General features: G+C 42.0%; 1 protein-coding gene across 4 annotated transcripts in view; it reads left to right on the top strand.

Moving 5' to 3' along the window:
* Window positions 1-16098, top strand: part of LOC124134710 (uncharacterized protein DDB_G0284459-like) — a 118573-nt gene that overhangs the window by 21921 nt on the left and 80554 nt on the right. For all 4 annotated transcript variants that reach the window (XM_046499749.2, XM_048381780.1, XM_046499748.2 and 1 more), the window contains exon 2: window positions 12727-14578. In XM_046499749.2, coding sequence (XP_046355705.2) covers window positions 13082-14578 — 1497 coding nt within the window. In that variant the 5' untranslated portion in view covers window positions 12727-13081. The remainder of the gene's footprint in view (window positions 1-12726; window positions 14579-16098) is intronic.

Below are 16098 nucleotides of genomic sequence, written 5' to 3'. Positions count from 1 at the left end.
TTGTCGTAAGAGGCGACTAATGGGATCGGTTGGTCAGACTCGCTGACTTGATTGATGAATGTCATCGTATCCCAATTGCGTGGATCGATGCTCATGATGTCAATCACTGGATTGTCTGGTCCAGACTCAATTATTTACATACAACCGTCATACAGCTGGAATATTGCTGAGTGTGTCGTTAAACAACATCAACAACTTAATGTTCCCATCATAAGGAAGGAATATTGCTAAAAGCGGAGTAGATTCCTACTCACTCGCTTACTTAACAGATGAGTTGCAGCCATGTCATGGCAGGGGACACCATAGGGAATTGAACACAGGTCTTCAGCATGATGAAACAACTCTTTATCCACTGGGCTGCCCCACCCCATCTTCACTTGAAAGATATAAACAAGTTGTGTGGAAGATCCGTCAGTTATTGTCGCAGGGACGGCTGTCTGTGACCAATCATATTTATAGATGTCTGTATGGCTCTCTGTTCTGTGGTCCTGTGAAACAGAGCAGTCTTCCATGACCCATGTTTATAAATAATTGACAGCAACAAACCTGTTTGAAGATGTTACAGTTTGATCTGTTGTGGTGCATAGGGTTTATATTGAAGTTACAGCCAAGCATGCATCTAGTATTGTTTCTCCTTTGTAACTAAGGCTAGATGTGTCAGTGCAATGCATTCAGTGGGGTGGGTATGTGTACTTGACAGGGCTGTATTCTTGATTCCCATGGAAGGTCAGGGTTAGAATAGCTCTTCAGCAACCCATGCTTGCCATAAGAGGTTAGTGCTTGTCGTAAGAGGCGACTAACAACATCGGGTGGTGAGGCTCTCTTATATTGAGAGGTAAATACATTGTATTTTGAGATTGCATTTCATGACTTATATGAAACTTAAACCTCTTAATCTTTGTATAACCTCTTACCAATGAGATACAGGTTGTCCCTACAAGCCATGACATTAGTTAAATATATTAAGAATGATTGGGACACACACACACACACACACACACACACACACACACACACACACACACACACACACACACACACACACACACACACACACACACAGAGACAGACAGAGAGAGAGAGAGAGAGAGAGAGAAGTTGTATTTGATTCACACATGCTTGGAGTGGCAATTTGCCTGAACCTTGTGACCCTTTAAATCTTTGTTATCATGAAGAGGTGAAACATTTGCAGGTCTTCTAAAATATCGAGGGTGTTTCGGTATCCTTGTGGTTGAAGCAGTCACCCGTCATGCCAAAGTCTGGTTGCTAATCCCCACATGGGTACAATGTGAGAAGACCATTTCTGATGTTGCTGGAATATTGATAAAAAGTTGTGTATGGTTGTGCAGCTTATTGGTAAAAGTATGTACTTGTCATGGTGAACAACCAGTTTCGATTCCCTGCATGCATAAATTGTGAGAAGCCCATTTCTGGTGTCCCGGATATGATCATGTTGGAATATTCAACTAACAATGGTGTCAGAGGTATAATAAAGGTGTGTGGCGGTCAACTCTGGAACAATCTGCAATGCCCCCTTACAATCAGCTTGGTGCAATCAGAATCTGCTTCTTGCATGCACAATAACGTTAATTACCACTGTTAGGAGACTCGTATGTCATTAAGCCTATATAGTGCGACATGGGACTTGACCATGTCCAGCTGACTGGAGGTGATGGATGGTTATATAGGGTGTGGAGGACCGCTCACTGTGGAAGCTCACCTGGCCAGGGGGTACTCAGGTCTGTCCTGTGCTGGAGGCAACCCTTTGTCTTGAGGTAATAATCATGATAATAAAGGGTGAGCATTTACTATTGCCATATGATTACAATAGTAAAATGCACTATCATCATGATCATAATCATAGGAACAACAACGGCAATTGTTTGAAATACTATTGCAGTCAAAGGTAACTATTGATATAGTTAGTACCTTTCAGTCCAACAATGTAGACTTACCTGCATCATTTCAAATGATAGCAACACCCAAGTCCTAGATTCATATTGCTTTGAAAGTGTGTGGGAAGATCCATATAGAAGGGATCACTGATTGTCAGATCTTAATTTATTAAAGTCTTCTCAGTTGAGCCAACCTTTCTTCAAATAAGGTGTATTTTGGGTCGAAAGAAATTGAAAGCTAAAGATTAACTATATAATGCAACTATATCTGTTAATACTATTGATATACAAGCTACTTTTGATGTACTGCCACCAGGCTGTGGACAATTCCAGTGTACCATGCCATGGACAGTTCTATTGTACCAGGCCATGGACAGTTCTAGTGTACCAGGCCATGGACAGTTCGAGTGTACCATGCCATGGACAGTTCCAGTGTACCAGGCCATGGACAGTTCCAGTGCACCAGGCCATGGACAGTTCTAGTGTACCAGGCCATGGACAGTTCGAGTGTACAATGCCATGGACAGTTCGAGTGTACCAGGCCATGGACAGTTCCAGTGCACCAGGCCATGGACAATTGCAGTGCACCAGGCCATGGACAGTTCCAGTGCACCAGGCCATGGACAGTTCCAGTGTACCAGGCCATGGACAGTTCCAGTGTACCAGGCCATGGACAATTGCAGTGCACCAGGCCATGGACAGTTCCAGTGCACCAGGCCATGGACAATTGCAGTGTACCAGGCCATGGACAGTTCCAGTGCACCAGGCCATGGACAGTTCCAGTGCACCAGGCCATGGACAGTTCCAGTGCACCAGGCCATGGACAGTTCCAGTGCACCAGGCCATGGACAGTTCCAGTGCACCAGGCCATGGACAGTTCCAGTGTACCAGGCCATGGACAGTTCCAGTGTACCAGGCCATGGACAGTTCCAGTGTACCATGCCATGGACAGTTCCAGTGTACCATGCCATGGACAGTTCCAGTGCACCAGGCCATGGACAATTGCAGTGCACAAGGCCATGGACAGTTCCAGTGTACCAGGCCATGGACAGTTCCAGTGCACCAGGCCATGGACAGTTCCTGTGTACCATGCCATGGACAGTTCCAGTGCACCAGGCCATGGACAGTTCCAGTGCACCAGGCCATGGACAGTTCCAGTGCACCATGCCATGGACAGTTCCAGTGTACCAGGCCATGGACAGTTCCAGTGCACCAGGCCATGGACAGTTCCAGTGTACCATGCCATGGACAGTTCCAGTGTACCAGGCCATGGACAGTTCCAGTGCACCAGGCAATGGATAGTTCCAGTGTACCAGGCCATGGACAGTTCCAGTGCACCAGGCCATGGACAGTTCCAGTGCACCAGGCCATGGACAGTTCCAGTGCACCAGGCCATGGACAATTGCAGTGCTTCATTGGTTTGATCATTTTACAGCCAGTGATAATCATACATACAACAATCCCCATGTGTACTATGGTGTACTATGGGGTTAGAATGGGTCCCCAGTTGGTCGTAAGATGCAACCAAGTAGATCAGGGTGTCAGGCTTGGTGACGTGGATGATTGCATACCCGATAGCACGGGACGGCTCATAATTTCAATCTCTGCATTTTCTCGTCCTGATTATTTACAGGCTACTGTCATATAGCTGGAATATTGCGGAGCGTGGCGTTCAACAATAAACTAAACAAAACCATAATAACAAAACATGCTGTCAATAAGTATAAATGCAGGATTAATAATATGTAATAAATGAATAGTACCTGATAAGAATTCCATACTATTTCATCAAAGTAATTAATTATTCCGATCCTTTCTTGACATGGTTCGCCAAGTAAATCTCAAAACAAGTCACTCAGAAGGTGCCAATACACAATCATCAATTTAAATATCTTTGAAGATCAAAGGAGTCAGTGTCAATCAGGACACAGTTTCTCAGAGGCTGTTTATGATATAATGAGACCACAGCGACCCTAAATACAGTAGTTTCCCATGCTATTAACAAGGACCAGTTCTTCCACTGTTGACATATAGTGGCATATAAATACATGGCATTCCTTCTACAAAAGTAGGGCTTGAGCTGCCTGATCAGCCAGTTGATTGACAGATATTGAGTAGAATGCATGATCTGGACAATCTGTTATGGGATGACGAAGGTGGGGCCCCGTGGTGATATTGATTACACGAAATTGACGACTTGTGGGAAAGCGATGAATGTGATTGATTTTGTTACTGACATGGGTAGGTTTATATTTCATTATTGACATGGGTGGTATATTTTGTTGTTTACATGGGTTAGTGTATATTTTGCTATTGACATGGGTTGGGGAATTTATCAGGTGGATTGGTTTGTTTTGATATTGACATAGGTTGGTAGGAATTTGTTATATGCATGGGTAGGAGTATATAAACATGATAAAGGAGAAGGTTTCTATTATATTTTACACATGGGTTTTGGTATATAATTACTATTGACATGAGTTTGTGCATTTTTATTATATAATTGGGTTGGTGTATAATTTGATATTGACATGGGTTTGTGTGTTTATTATTATATACATGGGTTTGTGTATATTTTGATTTTGACATCGGTTTGTGTGTTTATTTAAGAATTGACCTTCTCAAACTGTATGAACGTCGGGGCTTGCGACGACGTTCACACAATGTTTGGCCCCCACTCTATGTAGGTTCATACTCCAATGAACTCACACAAAGTGAAGGTCAATTCTTATAATTTTTTATCACAATTTCTTACCTCAAAGGATGTAGGCCAAGATCTAAACACAATTTTATGATTTAGTACGTGTGACTTCATATTTACACTGACAGCCAAACAACAACCAGCTATATCGCGGAATAAAATAGTTCCCCAAAAAGAGAGGTGACATGAGCGTATGGATGCAGAACTTGCTCTTCAGAAACATCTTACGCAACACATGTGTTCATATAATATCCCCATTAGATGAGAAAGGTCTGTAATGAACTATCTCAGTAAGTCAGTCACAATGACAATTTACATCAAGTACAAGACGTCAAAATGGCCGACAGGATAAACGTGACGATTTCCGAAGTTGTTAATGAACCTGTGGCGGTAACATGTGTTAGTAATCATTGATCAACTGACCGATTATTGAAAGGTGATTAAAGATGCTTCAAACAGACACCAAGGTAAATTCGTAGATTGCTGGAGACGGTCATTGTCAGCCTAGACACAGATCGAGTCGATACTGACGATAGTTTGGATGTGCATTTTTTCGTTTGTTCATTAGGATGGGCCGTAGCGAGGAAATTCGTGAACAATCATGCAGTCAAGCTCTCTTGCGTTTCTCAATGTATACTGAAATGCTGAGACCAAGATTAAAGGTTCTAAATGATCAGAAATAATGTTTATGTATGTTTTCGTGCTAGGGAATTCCCAGGGGTTTCCCCAGGAATGTGGAAGTAGTCCGTCAGTGTTTACGTCATTTCAAGAACACGGTCTCGTGAGAAACTTATGAACGTCAAATTGTGTCGTTCATACACTTATGAACGTCAATTTGTGGTCATGTGACCGACCTCTCGTCCAATGGAAAAGCCGTATATATCGTGTAAACGTCAAATTAAAAAATTATTATTATATAAATGGGTTGGTGTATATTTTCATATTGACATGGGTTTGTGTGTTTATTATTATATACATGGGTTAGTGTATATTTTTATTTTGACATGGGTTTGTTTGTTTATTATTATATACATTGGTTGGTGTATATTTTGTTATTGACATGGGTTTGTGTAGCTCGAATGGGCTAAAGGTCGTTATAGCATTGATCTGGGTGTTTTTTGTTCTGATGTCTGTTGGATGCATGCCTGGCGCAGTTGTCTCAGGCACTGCTGGTTGCTGTGCATCCATTAACTTTTTCCATTTCTTGAAGTCTTCAAACCTAGATTGACCCTGATTATGATTCCACGTCTGTCAGAACCATTATAACCTATGCTCTTGAATTTGACCACAGTGGTAAAACATCATTTTGGACTTTTTGCCCTTATTTAATTAGCTATCCAAAAGCAATACACTGGTGTGATAAACCCATCTAACTATCTGATTCTGACAGGTTTGTTTAATGTTCTGATGGCAATTGTTTTTTTAGTATCATCGCAGAAGAACAGTCTCATATATCAACAGTAAAAGTAACAGTATAAATAAAAGATTCTGTTTTGTTGTGTTAACATGTTTGTAATTTATATCAGTGTTGATGCAAACAAAACACAGAGCTAATATGAAATCAACATACCAAACACACAGCAGCACATATGACATCAACATACCAAACACACAGTAGCACATGTCACATCAACATACCAAACACACAGTAGCACATGTGACATCAACATACCAAACACACAGTAGCACATGTGACATCAACATACCAAACACACAGCAGCACATGTCACATCAACATACCAAACACACAGCAGCACATATGACATCAACATAACAAACACACTGTAGCACATGTGACATTAACATACTAAACACACAGTAGCACATGTGACATCAACATACCAAACACACAGTAGCACTTGTCATATCAACATACCAAACACACAGCAGCACATGTCACATCAACATACCAAACACACAGCAGCACATGTGACATCAACATACCAAACACACAGTAGCACATGTGACATCAACATACCAAACACACAGCAGCACATGTCACATCAACATACCAAACACACAGCAGCACATGTGACATCAACATACCAAACACACAGTAGCACATATGACATCAACATACCAAACACACAGCAGCACATGTCACATCAACATACCAAACACACAGTAGCACATGTGACATCAACATACCAAACACACTGCAGCACATATGACATCAACATACCAAACACACTGCAGCACATGTGACATCAACATACCAAACACACAGCAGCACATGTCACATCAACATACCAAACACACTGTAGCACATGTCACATCAACATACCAAACACACTGTAGCACATGTGCCATCAACATACCAAACACACAGTAGCACATGTGACATCAACATACCTAACACACAGCAGCACATTTGACATCAACATACCAAACACACTGTAGCACATGTCACATCAACATACCAAACACACAGTAGCACATGTCACATCAACATACCAAACACACTGCAGCACATGTGACATCAACATACCAAACACACAGTAGCACATGTGACATCAACATACCAAACACACTGCAGCACATGTCACATCAACATACCAAACACACAGCAGCACATGTGACATCAACATACCAAACACACTGTAGCACATGTCACATCAACATACCAAACACACAGTAGCACATGTCACATCAACATACCAAACACACTGTAGCACATGTCACATCAACATACCAAACACACAGCAGCACATGTCACATCAACATACCAAACACACAGTAGCACATGTGACATCAACATACCAAACACACAGTAGCACATATGACATCAACATACCAAACACACAGTAGCACATGTCACATCAACATACCAAACACACTGTAGCACATGTCACATCAACATACCAAACACACAGCAGCACATGTCACATCAACATACCAAACACACAGTAGCACATGTGACATCAACATACCAAACACACAGTAGCACATGTGACATCAACATACCAAACACACAGCAGCACATGTCACATCAACATACCAAACACACAGTAGCACATGTCACATCAACATACCAAACACACAGTAGCACATATGACATCAACATACCAAACACACAGTAGCACATGTCACATCAACATACAAAACACACAGTAGCACATGTGACATCAACATACCAAACACACTGTAGCACATATGACATCAACATACCAAACACACAGCAGCACATATGACATCAACATACCAAACACACAGTAGCACATGTCACATCAACATACCAAACACACAGCAGCACATGTGACATCAACATACCAAACACACAGCAGCACATGTCACATCAACATACAAAACACACAGTAGCACATGTGACATCAACATACCAAACACACTGTAGCACATATGACATCAACATACCAAACACACAGCAGCACATATGACATCAACATACCAAACACACAGTAGCACATGTCACATCAACATACCAAACACACAGCAGCACATGTGACATCAACATACCAAACACACAGCAGCACATGTCACATCAACATACCAAACACACAGCAGCACATGTCATCAACATACAAAACACACAGCAGCACATGTCACATCAACATACCAAACACACAGCAGCACATGTCACATCAACATACCAAACACACAGCAGCACATGTCACATCAACATACCAAACACACAGCAGCACATGTCACATCAACATACCAAACACACAGCAGCACATGTCACATCAACATACCAAACACACAGCAGCACATGTCACATCAACATACCAAACACAATGTAGCACATGTGACATCAACATACCAAACACACAGCAGCACATGTCACATCAACATACCAAACACACAGCAGCACATGTGACATCAACATACCAAACACACAGCAGCACATGTCACATCAACATACCAAACACACAGCAGCACATGTGACATCAACATACCAAACACACAGCAGCACATGTCACATCAACATACCAAACACACAGCAGCACATGTCACATCAACATACCAAACACACTGTAGCACATGTGACATCAACATACCAAACACACAGCAGCACATGTCACATCAACATACCAAACACACAGCAGCACATGTCACATCAACATACCAAACACACAGCAGCACATGTGACATCAACATACCAAACACACAGCAGCACATGTCACATCAACATACCAAACACACAGCAGCACATGTCACATCAATATACCAAACACACTGTAGCACATGTGACATCAACATACCAAACACACAGCAGCACATGTCACATCAACATACCAAACACACAGCAGCACATGTCACATCAACATACCAAACACACAGCAGCACATGTGACATCAACATACCAAACACACAGCAGCACATGTGACATCAACATACCAAACACACAGCAGCACATGTCACATCAACATACCAAACACACAGCAGCACATGTCACATCAACATACCAAACACACAGCAGCACATGTGACATCAACATACCAAACACACTGTAGCACATGTCACATCAACATACCAAACACACAGCAGCACATGTCACATCAACATACCAAACACACTGTAGCACATGTCACATCAACATACCAAACACACAGCAGCACATGTGACATCAACATACCAAACACACAGCAGCACATGTCACATCAACATACCAAACACACAGCAGCACATGTGACATCAACATACCAAACACACAGCAGCACATGTGACATCAACATACCAAACACACAGCAGCACATGTCACATCAACATACCAAACACACAGCAGCACATGTCACATCAACATACCAAACACACAGCAGCACATGTGACATAAACATACCAAACACACTGTAGCACATGTCACATCAACATACCAAACACACAGCAGCACATGTCACATCAACATACCAAACACACAGCAGCACATGTCACATCAACATACCAAACACACAGCAGCACATGTCACATCAACATACCAAACACACAGCAGCACATGTCACATCAACATACCAAACACACAGTAGCACATGTGACATCAACATACCAAACACACAGCAGCACATGTCACATCAACATACCAAACACACAGCAGCACATGTGACATCAACATACCAAACACACTGTAGCACATGTCACATCAACATACCAAACACACAGCAGCACATGTGACATCAACATACCAAACACACAGCAGCACATGTCACATCAACATACCAAACACACAGCAGCACATGTCACATCAACATACCAAACACACAGCAGCACATGTGACATCAACATACCAAACACACAGCAGCACATGTCACATCAACATACCAAACACACAGCAGCACATGTCACATCAACATACCAAACACACAGTAGCACATGTGACATCAACATACCAAACACACAGCAGCACATGTCACATCAACATACCAAACACACAGCAGCACATGTCACATCAATATACCAAACACACTGTAGCACATGTGACATCAACATACCAAACACACAGCAGCACATGTCACATCAACATACCAAACACACAGCAGCACATGTCACATCAACATACCAAACACACAGCAGCACATGTGACATCAACATACCAAACACACAGCAGCACATGTGACATCAACATACCAAACACACAGCAGCACATGTGACATCAACATACCAAACACACAGCAGCACATGTCACATCAACATACCAAACACACAGCAGCACATGTGACATCAACATACCAAACACACTGTAGCACATGTCACATCAACATACCAAACACACAGCAGCACATGTCACATCAACATACCAAACACACTGTAGCACATGTCACATCAACATACCAAACACACAGCAGCACATGTCACATCAACATACCAAACACACAGCAGCACATGTGACATCAACATACCAAACACACAGCAGCACATGTGACATCAACATACCAAACACACAGCAGCACATGTGACATCAACATACCAAACACACAGCAGCACATGTCACATCAACATACCAAACACACAGCAGCACATGTCACATCAACATACCAAACACACAGCAGCACATGTGACATCAACATACCAAACACACTGTAGCACATGTCACATCAACATACCAAACACACAGCAGCACATGTCACATCAACATACCAAACACACAGCAGCACATATGACATCAACATACCAAACACACAGCAGCACATATGACATCAACATACCAAACACACAGCAGCACATGTCACATCAACATACCAAACACACAGTAGCACATGTCACATCAACATACCAAACACACAGCAGCACATGTGACATCAACATACCAAACACACAGCAGCACATTTGACATCAACATACCAAACACACTGTAGCACATGTCACATCAACATACCAAACACACAGCAGCACATGTCACATCAACATACCAAACACACAGCAGCACATGTGATTGGGTATTGCTTGGTGTGAAGTGAATTGCATGATTGATTGCTAAGTACAAGAAATGTATGTATAAACATACAGAAGTCATGCAGAGTTTAGAAACCCTGAGTACGACGTTAGATTAAGATAAGCAGGATCTATTGACTGTGTGCCAGTAGACATAAATCTTGTATCTTTGCCAAGTCTGGCCACTCATAGATTGACCACAAGTTGGCACGCTACTGGACAAAGGTACACCAGTATTGAGTAGCCATGTTGATGGCTGATATGAATATATGTATGTACTCTGTATTTATACACTTAGTACCCTTTGAAACTGGACAAATCTTAGAGATCATATTTGCTAAGTACTCTTTAGAGGATTTAGGTGCGTGGTCGGAATTTGTATTTTCTTTTAAAGTAATTGATTAACCTTAATGACCAATCATATTTTCTTTAAGTCAGCATCATTTTTGTTCTGAAAGAAATGGAACTTGCAAATGTGACTGAGTTTTTGCTTGTTTTCATGACATTCAGGAGATGTTGTTGAGCAATATTTCCTTGTTTGGACTTCTCTGGATTACTTTGATGGTCATTAGCACGATGCAAGAAAGTGAGGTGAGGTGAAATGGGGTTTAATGTCGCGTCCAAGATTATTGCACTTATTTAGCGACGTGCATGCACGTGTGTGTGGGGCTGCTTGTACTAGTCCGGACTGATGCCGATTTATAGTGCTAGCTCACTGAGATACCATGCCACAGTTTAACATGAATACCCCACTCAGACACATTATACTGACTCCGAGCCGACCAGTCCTTGTTTTAGCCCCTTAATGCCGAGCACTAGACAGGGTAACAACAAGTACCATTTTTTAACGTCTTTTGGTATGAAGCTGCCGGGGATCGAACCCCGGGCCTTCAGCTCTCCGGGCGGATGCTCTACCACTGGACCACGGAGGTGGTCTGCAAGAAAGTAGTTTAGTAGATGAGACTGAAGGGAATACTTTAGGTCAAGACGGTACCTGGAATGATGAAGGACCAGGTTTCAGGAATACAGGGCCAGGATCCATGTCTTGTCTTTGATAGACATTTAGAAGGTGGAAGAATATGAATACAGGGTAAACATATCAGCATGTTTACATATTAACTCAATACGACGCTTACTCGGTAATTCACCTGATGAAGAGGCAAGAAGTACGAAGTAGCCCTGAAACATCATTACAAAGAATAGAGAAGTTGTTGTCCATGAAAAGTGTCATGTATTCAGGGTCCATGTTGTTTAGAAAAGAAGGGTTATTTTGTCATGGGTCAAGTGTTAAAAATTTTAAGTTTTAGAATTTTTAGAACTATTGGACTACATTTATATGATAAAAATACAAAATATGATGTTTTATGGTTTACAAGCAAAAACCATGTGATGGATGCTGAGGAAATAACATAGTAAGTTATGTGGAGTGTAAGGTCATATCTCTGTATTTCATACCAATGTTGGGGTCAGTTGGCATCGTGCTTAATTGTGTTCCTTTCCCATGACAGAGACCTATAATTGTGGGTTTGAATCTCAGATTGGCCTTGTTTATGTTTCTAGATATGTCGGCACCATTCATGGACCTGTGCTGGTGGGTTTCACCCAGGTGGCAGACATACAGGACCTGCTTTACTTTCAGGCTTCTTATCACATCAAGCTGGCATGTGATGTAACTGAAATACTGCCCAGAGAGGCTTAATCCAATTTTTCTCACTCACTAGTAGTAATGTACAATGTCTTTTTCAGATGCAGAATATCTGACTGGACTGCTGACCACCTGAAATTCTCAATCTACTGGCAGAAAATGGGTTAAAATGTATCGTAACAGTCACTGAATCAGTGCTCATTACATCTCACTGCCAGTTTGAGAAACAATGGCTGTGAATGAAAAACAACACCTGTTCCACAACAAGATTCCAAAAACTGAACATTCAGAAGACATGGTTCCCAAATTTGAATCTAATACCAAACAGTTACACTAATGGTTTAAGCCCTAACAATCATTTGAATGTTCCGTCCAGGCTTATTCCGTCCAAAGAGCCAGTGTGTACTTCCTAGTCTTTGACCTTCTGTAAACTGTGATATATTGTAATATCTGGAAATGGAATCAAAAATGAATTCCAAAGAAGTACCCCAAAATCTTTCCATTAGGGCTTCTGAAAAAGTGTTGACTAAGTCCACCTCACTGGACTCTACCATTCCACCTCAGGAAAAAGCTGTTCTCAAACGTGGAGATGCTGTACATGCTTCTGATTCTGAAGATGATATCAGTGAGGAAAACTTACCCGATCCAAAAATGTTGTTTCGGAGAAACAGTGACGCAAGAAAATGTGTTAGTGTTCGGAAACCATTGCGGAATGATTCCAAAAATGCTCCTCAAAATAGAGAGGCTTTCAGGAAACAGAGAAGGTTTTCAAGTCCAAACAACTGCTTTGATTTGAACAAATCTTTCAATTTCGGGACTGAATATCATAAAGATACTTCAGAAAGTGCTAAAGGTGTTCCACGGACAACGAAGGGCAATACTCTCAGTCCACGAGGAGTGAAACAGGAAGATGTGAAACAGAGACGTGTATCTACCAATGCTATTGTGACAGGAAAACAGAACAAAGACTCTGTGCCAGTAGAGTCGGTGCCAGTCTCTCCAAGAGACCATGTGAGAAGTGTGGAAATTCCTAATTGTCCTAACCAGGTTGAAAATGGTAGAAAAATGTCCCGAGTTGAAGTGCTTCTAAGTAATAATTTATTCAAGAAACACTTATCCAACCATGCTGATATTTTACAAAAACATACCTTGTCGTCAAGGCGATATGGTTTGAGAAAGTCTGTGTCGAATATTGATATTTCTTGTTTGGAATTTGGTCAATCTGCACTGTCCAGTGTTAATCAAACTCAGGGTTCAGGAAAATCTGAATCGCTAGGTAAAGAGAGCTTAGACTCAAAGAATGATGTCAACTCACCAAGTGCTGTTATATCACGGCGATTGACTAAGCAAATGCGAAGAACATCGATGTCAAGTCTAGATATTTCTGTGATTGGGGATTTTCTCAGTTCATCACAGCCAAATTTTAAAGAAGGTCCTAGCAAGAGGAAAAAAATAAACATACCAACATTTGAAGAATTTCGTAAACTACGAAGCTTTGTCTCCAATAATTGGCGAGGAAGTGCACAAATATCCGAGCCACCGAACCCCAAGTCTTCCACCACTGGTGATGATGTTTCTGGTGCTGAGAATGTACGAGGGTTGGACACAATAACAGAGGATGATCCATCAGAACATGAGGCAGACCAGAATAGGTCCGTTTCAAATCTTGCCAAAACTTTAGCTCAATTCAAACTGAATCAAAGTGTGCCAGTTTCTGTATCTTCAAGTGATAACAATTGTAAGATAAGTATGGAAGAGAAAGTGTCTCAAAGTGATGTGAGCTGTGATACAAGGACGTTGGGCGAGAGAGAACAGTTGACAGAAGAGTCTGTGAAATCTCACGTATCTGTTCCCTCAGGAACTCCATCTTGTGTAATACAGGGAGGTAACTCTGACCCAACTCACCTGTTGGACAATATGGATGTGCAATTGGATGAGGATGTCATTTTGGAGGTGAGATGAATTCATTGTACCTTGCTCATTGGAACTTTTGAATAGATTATTTTTGAGTGAATTCAGTCACTGACATTATTTTCACACGTAGAATTTAATGTAAGTAATGGTTTGCTATTGTAAATAACATAACAGCCATGGCATTCATAAACTAAACGGTCATATTGTCAGAGCAGAGCATTCCCTGAGGCTGATATTCTCAATCAGTTTCGCGATATACAGAGAACATTGGGACAGATTCACCAATATTAAGGTAACGCTATTTTTCAGGGCATTATCATTTGCAGAAGCCCGAGACCTTCCATTAATTGCCCGACGAAGAAGGGCAGTTGAAAAGATCGAGGGCTTCTGCAAATGATAATGACCTGAAAAATAGCGTTATCATTATTATAGCTAAAATGCATAGAACTTGCAAATAGATACATTTTACAATTTAATGTTGTGGTATATGATAAAAAGGTTGGTATATGTCAGTTTCATATGATACCCCCATGTCAAACCCCGACCACCATATCAGCCTTTGGCCCTTGGGCTGATATGGGGGTCTCCGGCTGATATGGGGGTCTCGGGTGGATATGGGTTTTCCGGGTTGATATGGGGGGTCTGGGGCTGATATGGGGGTTTTCGGGCTGATATGGGGGTTTGGGGCTGATATGGGGGTCTCGGGTTGATATGGGGTTTTGGGGTTAATATGGGGGTCTCCGGCTGATATGGGGGTTTCGGGCTGATATGGGGGTCTGGGGCTAATATGGGGGTCTCGGGTTGATATGGGGGTCTCTGGCCGATAATGGGTATGATATGAAAAATGGCATCCAATAACCTCAAAGTACCTTTTGTCTTCCTTGAAGACTATACACACTGTAAATGCATTTCATACAGAAATGACCATAAATGTATCCTAAAGCAATGTAGCTGTGACAATAGCAACATTGTATCCTAAAATAGTAATCCTGGTGAGTGGCATCATACTGACAGAATGCTGACTGAAGCAGCTATAAAATCACCATTTGCTATCAGTCAATGCCCGACTCACTGATAACAGGATCCATTGGGATGGAAAAATCTTGCAAATAGATACATTTTACAATTTGATGTTGTGGTATATGATAAAAAGGTTGGTATATGTCAGTTTCATATGATACCCCCATGTCAAACCCCGACCACCATATCAGCCTTTGGCCCTTGGGCTGATATGGGGGTCTCCGGCTGATATGGGGGTCTCGGGTGGATATGGGTTTTCCGGGTTGATATGGGGGGTCTGGGGCTGATATGGGGGTTTTCGGGCTGATATGGGGGTCTGGGGCTGATATGGGGGTCTCGGGTTGATATGGGGGTCTCGGGCTGATATGGGGGTCTGGGGCTGATATGGGGGTCTCGGGCTGATATGGGGGTCTGGGGGTAATATGGGGGTCTTGGGTTGATATGGGGGTTTCGGGTTAATATTGGGGTCTCGGACTGATATATTGCGGTCTCGGGTTGATATGGGGGTCTTGGGCCGATATGGGGTATGATATGAAAAA

Source organism: Haliotis rufescens, unplaced genomic scaffold, assembly GCF_023055435.1.
Source record: "Haliotis rufescens isolate VD_foot unplaced genomic scaffold, xgHalRufe1.0.p SCAF_4, whole genome shotgun sequence".
NCBI classification, from domain to species: domain Eukaryota; kingdom Metazoa; phylum Mollusca; class Gastropoda; order Lepetellida; family Haliotidae; genus Haliotis; species Haliotis rufescens.
Note: the sequence above shows the minus strand (reverse complement) of the source record. Positions and strands in the feature narration are given on the sequence as shown.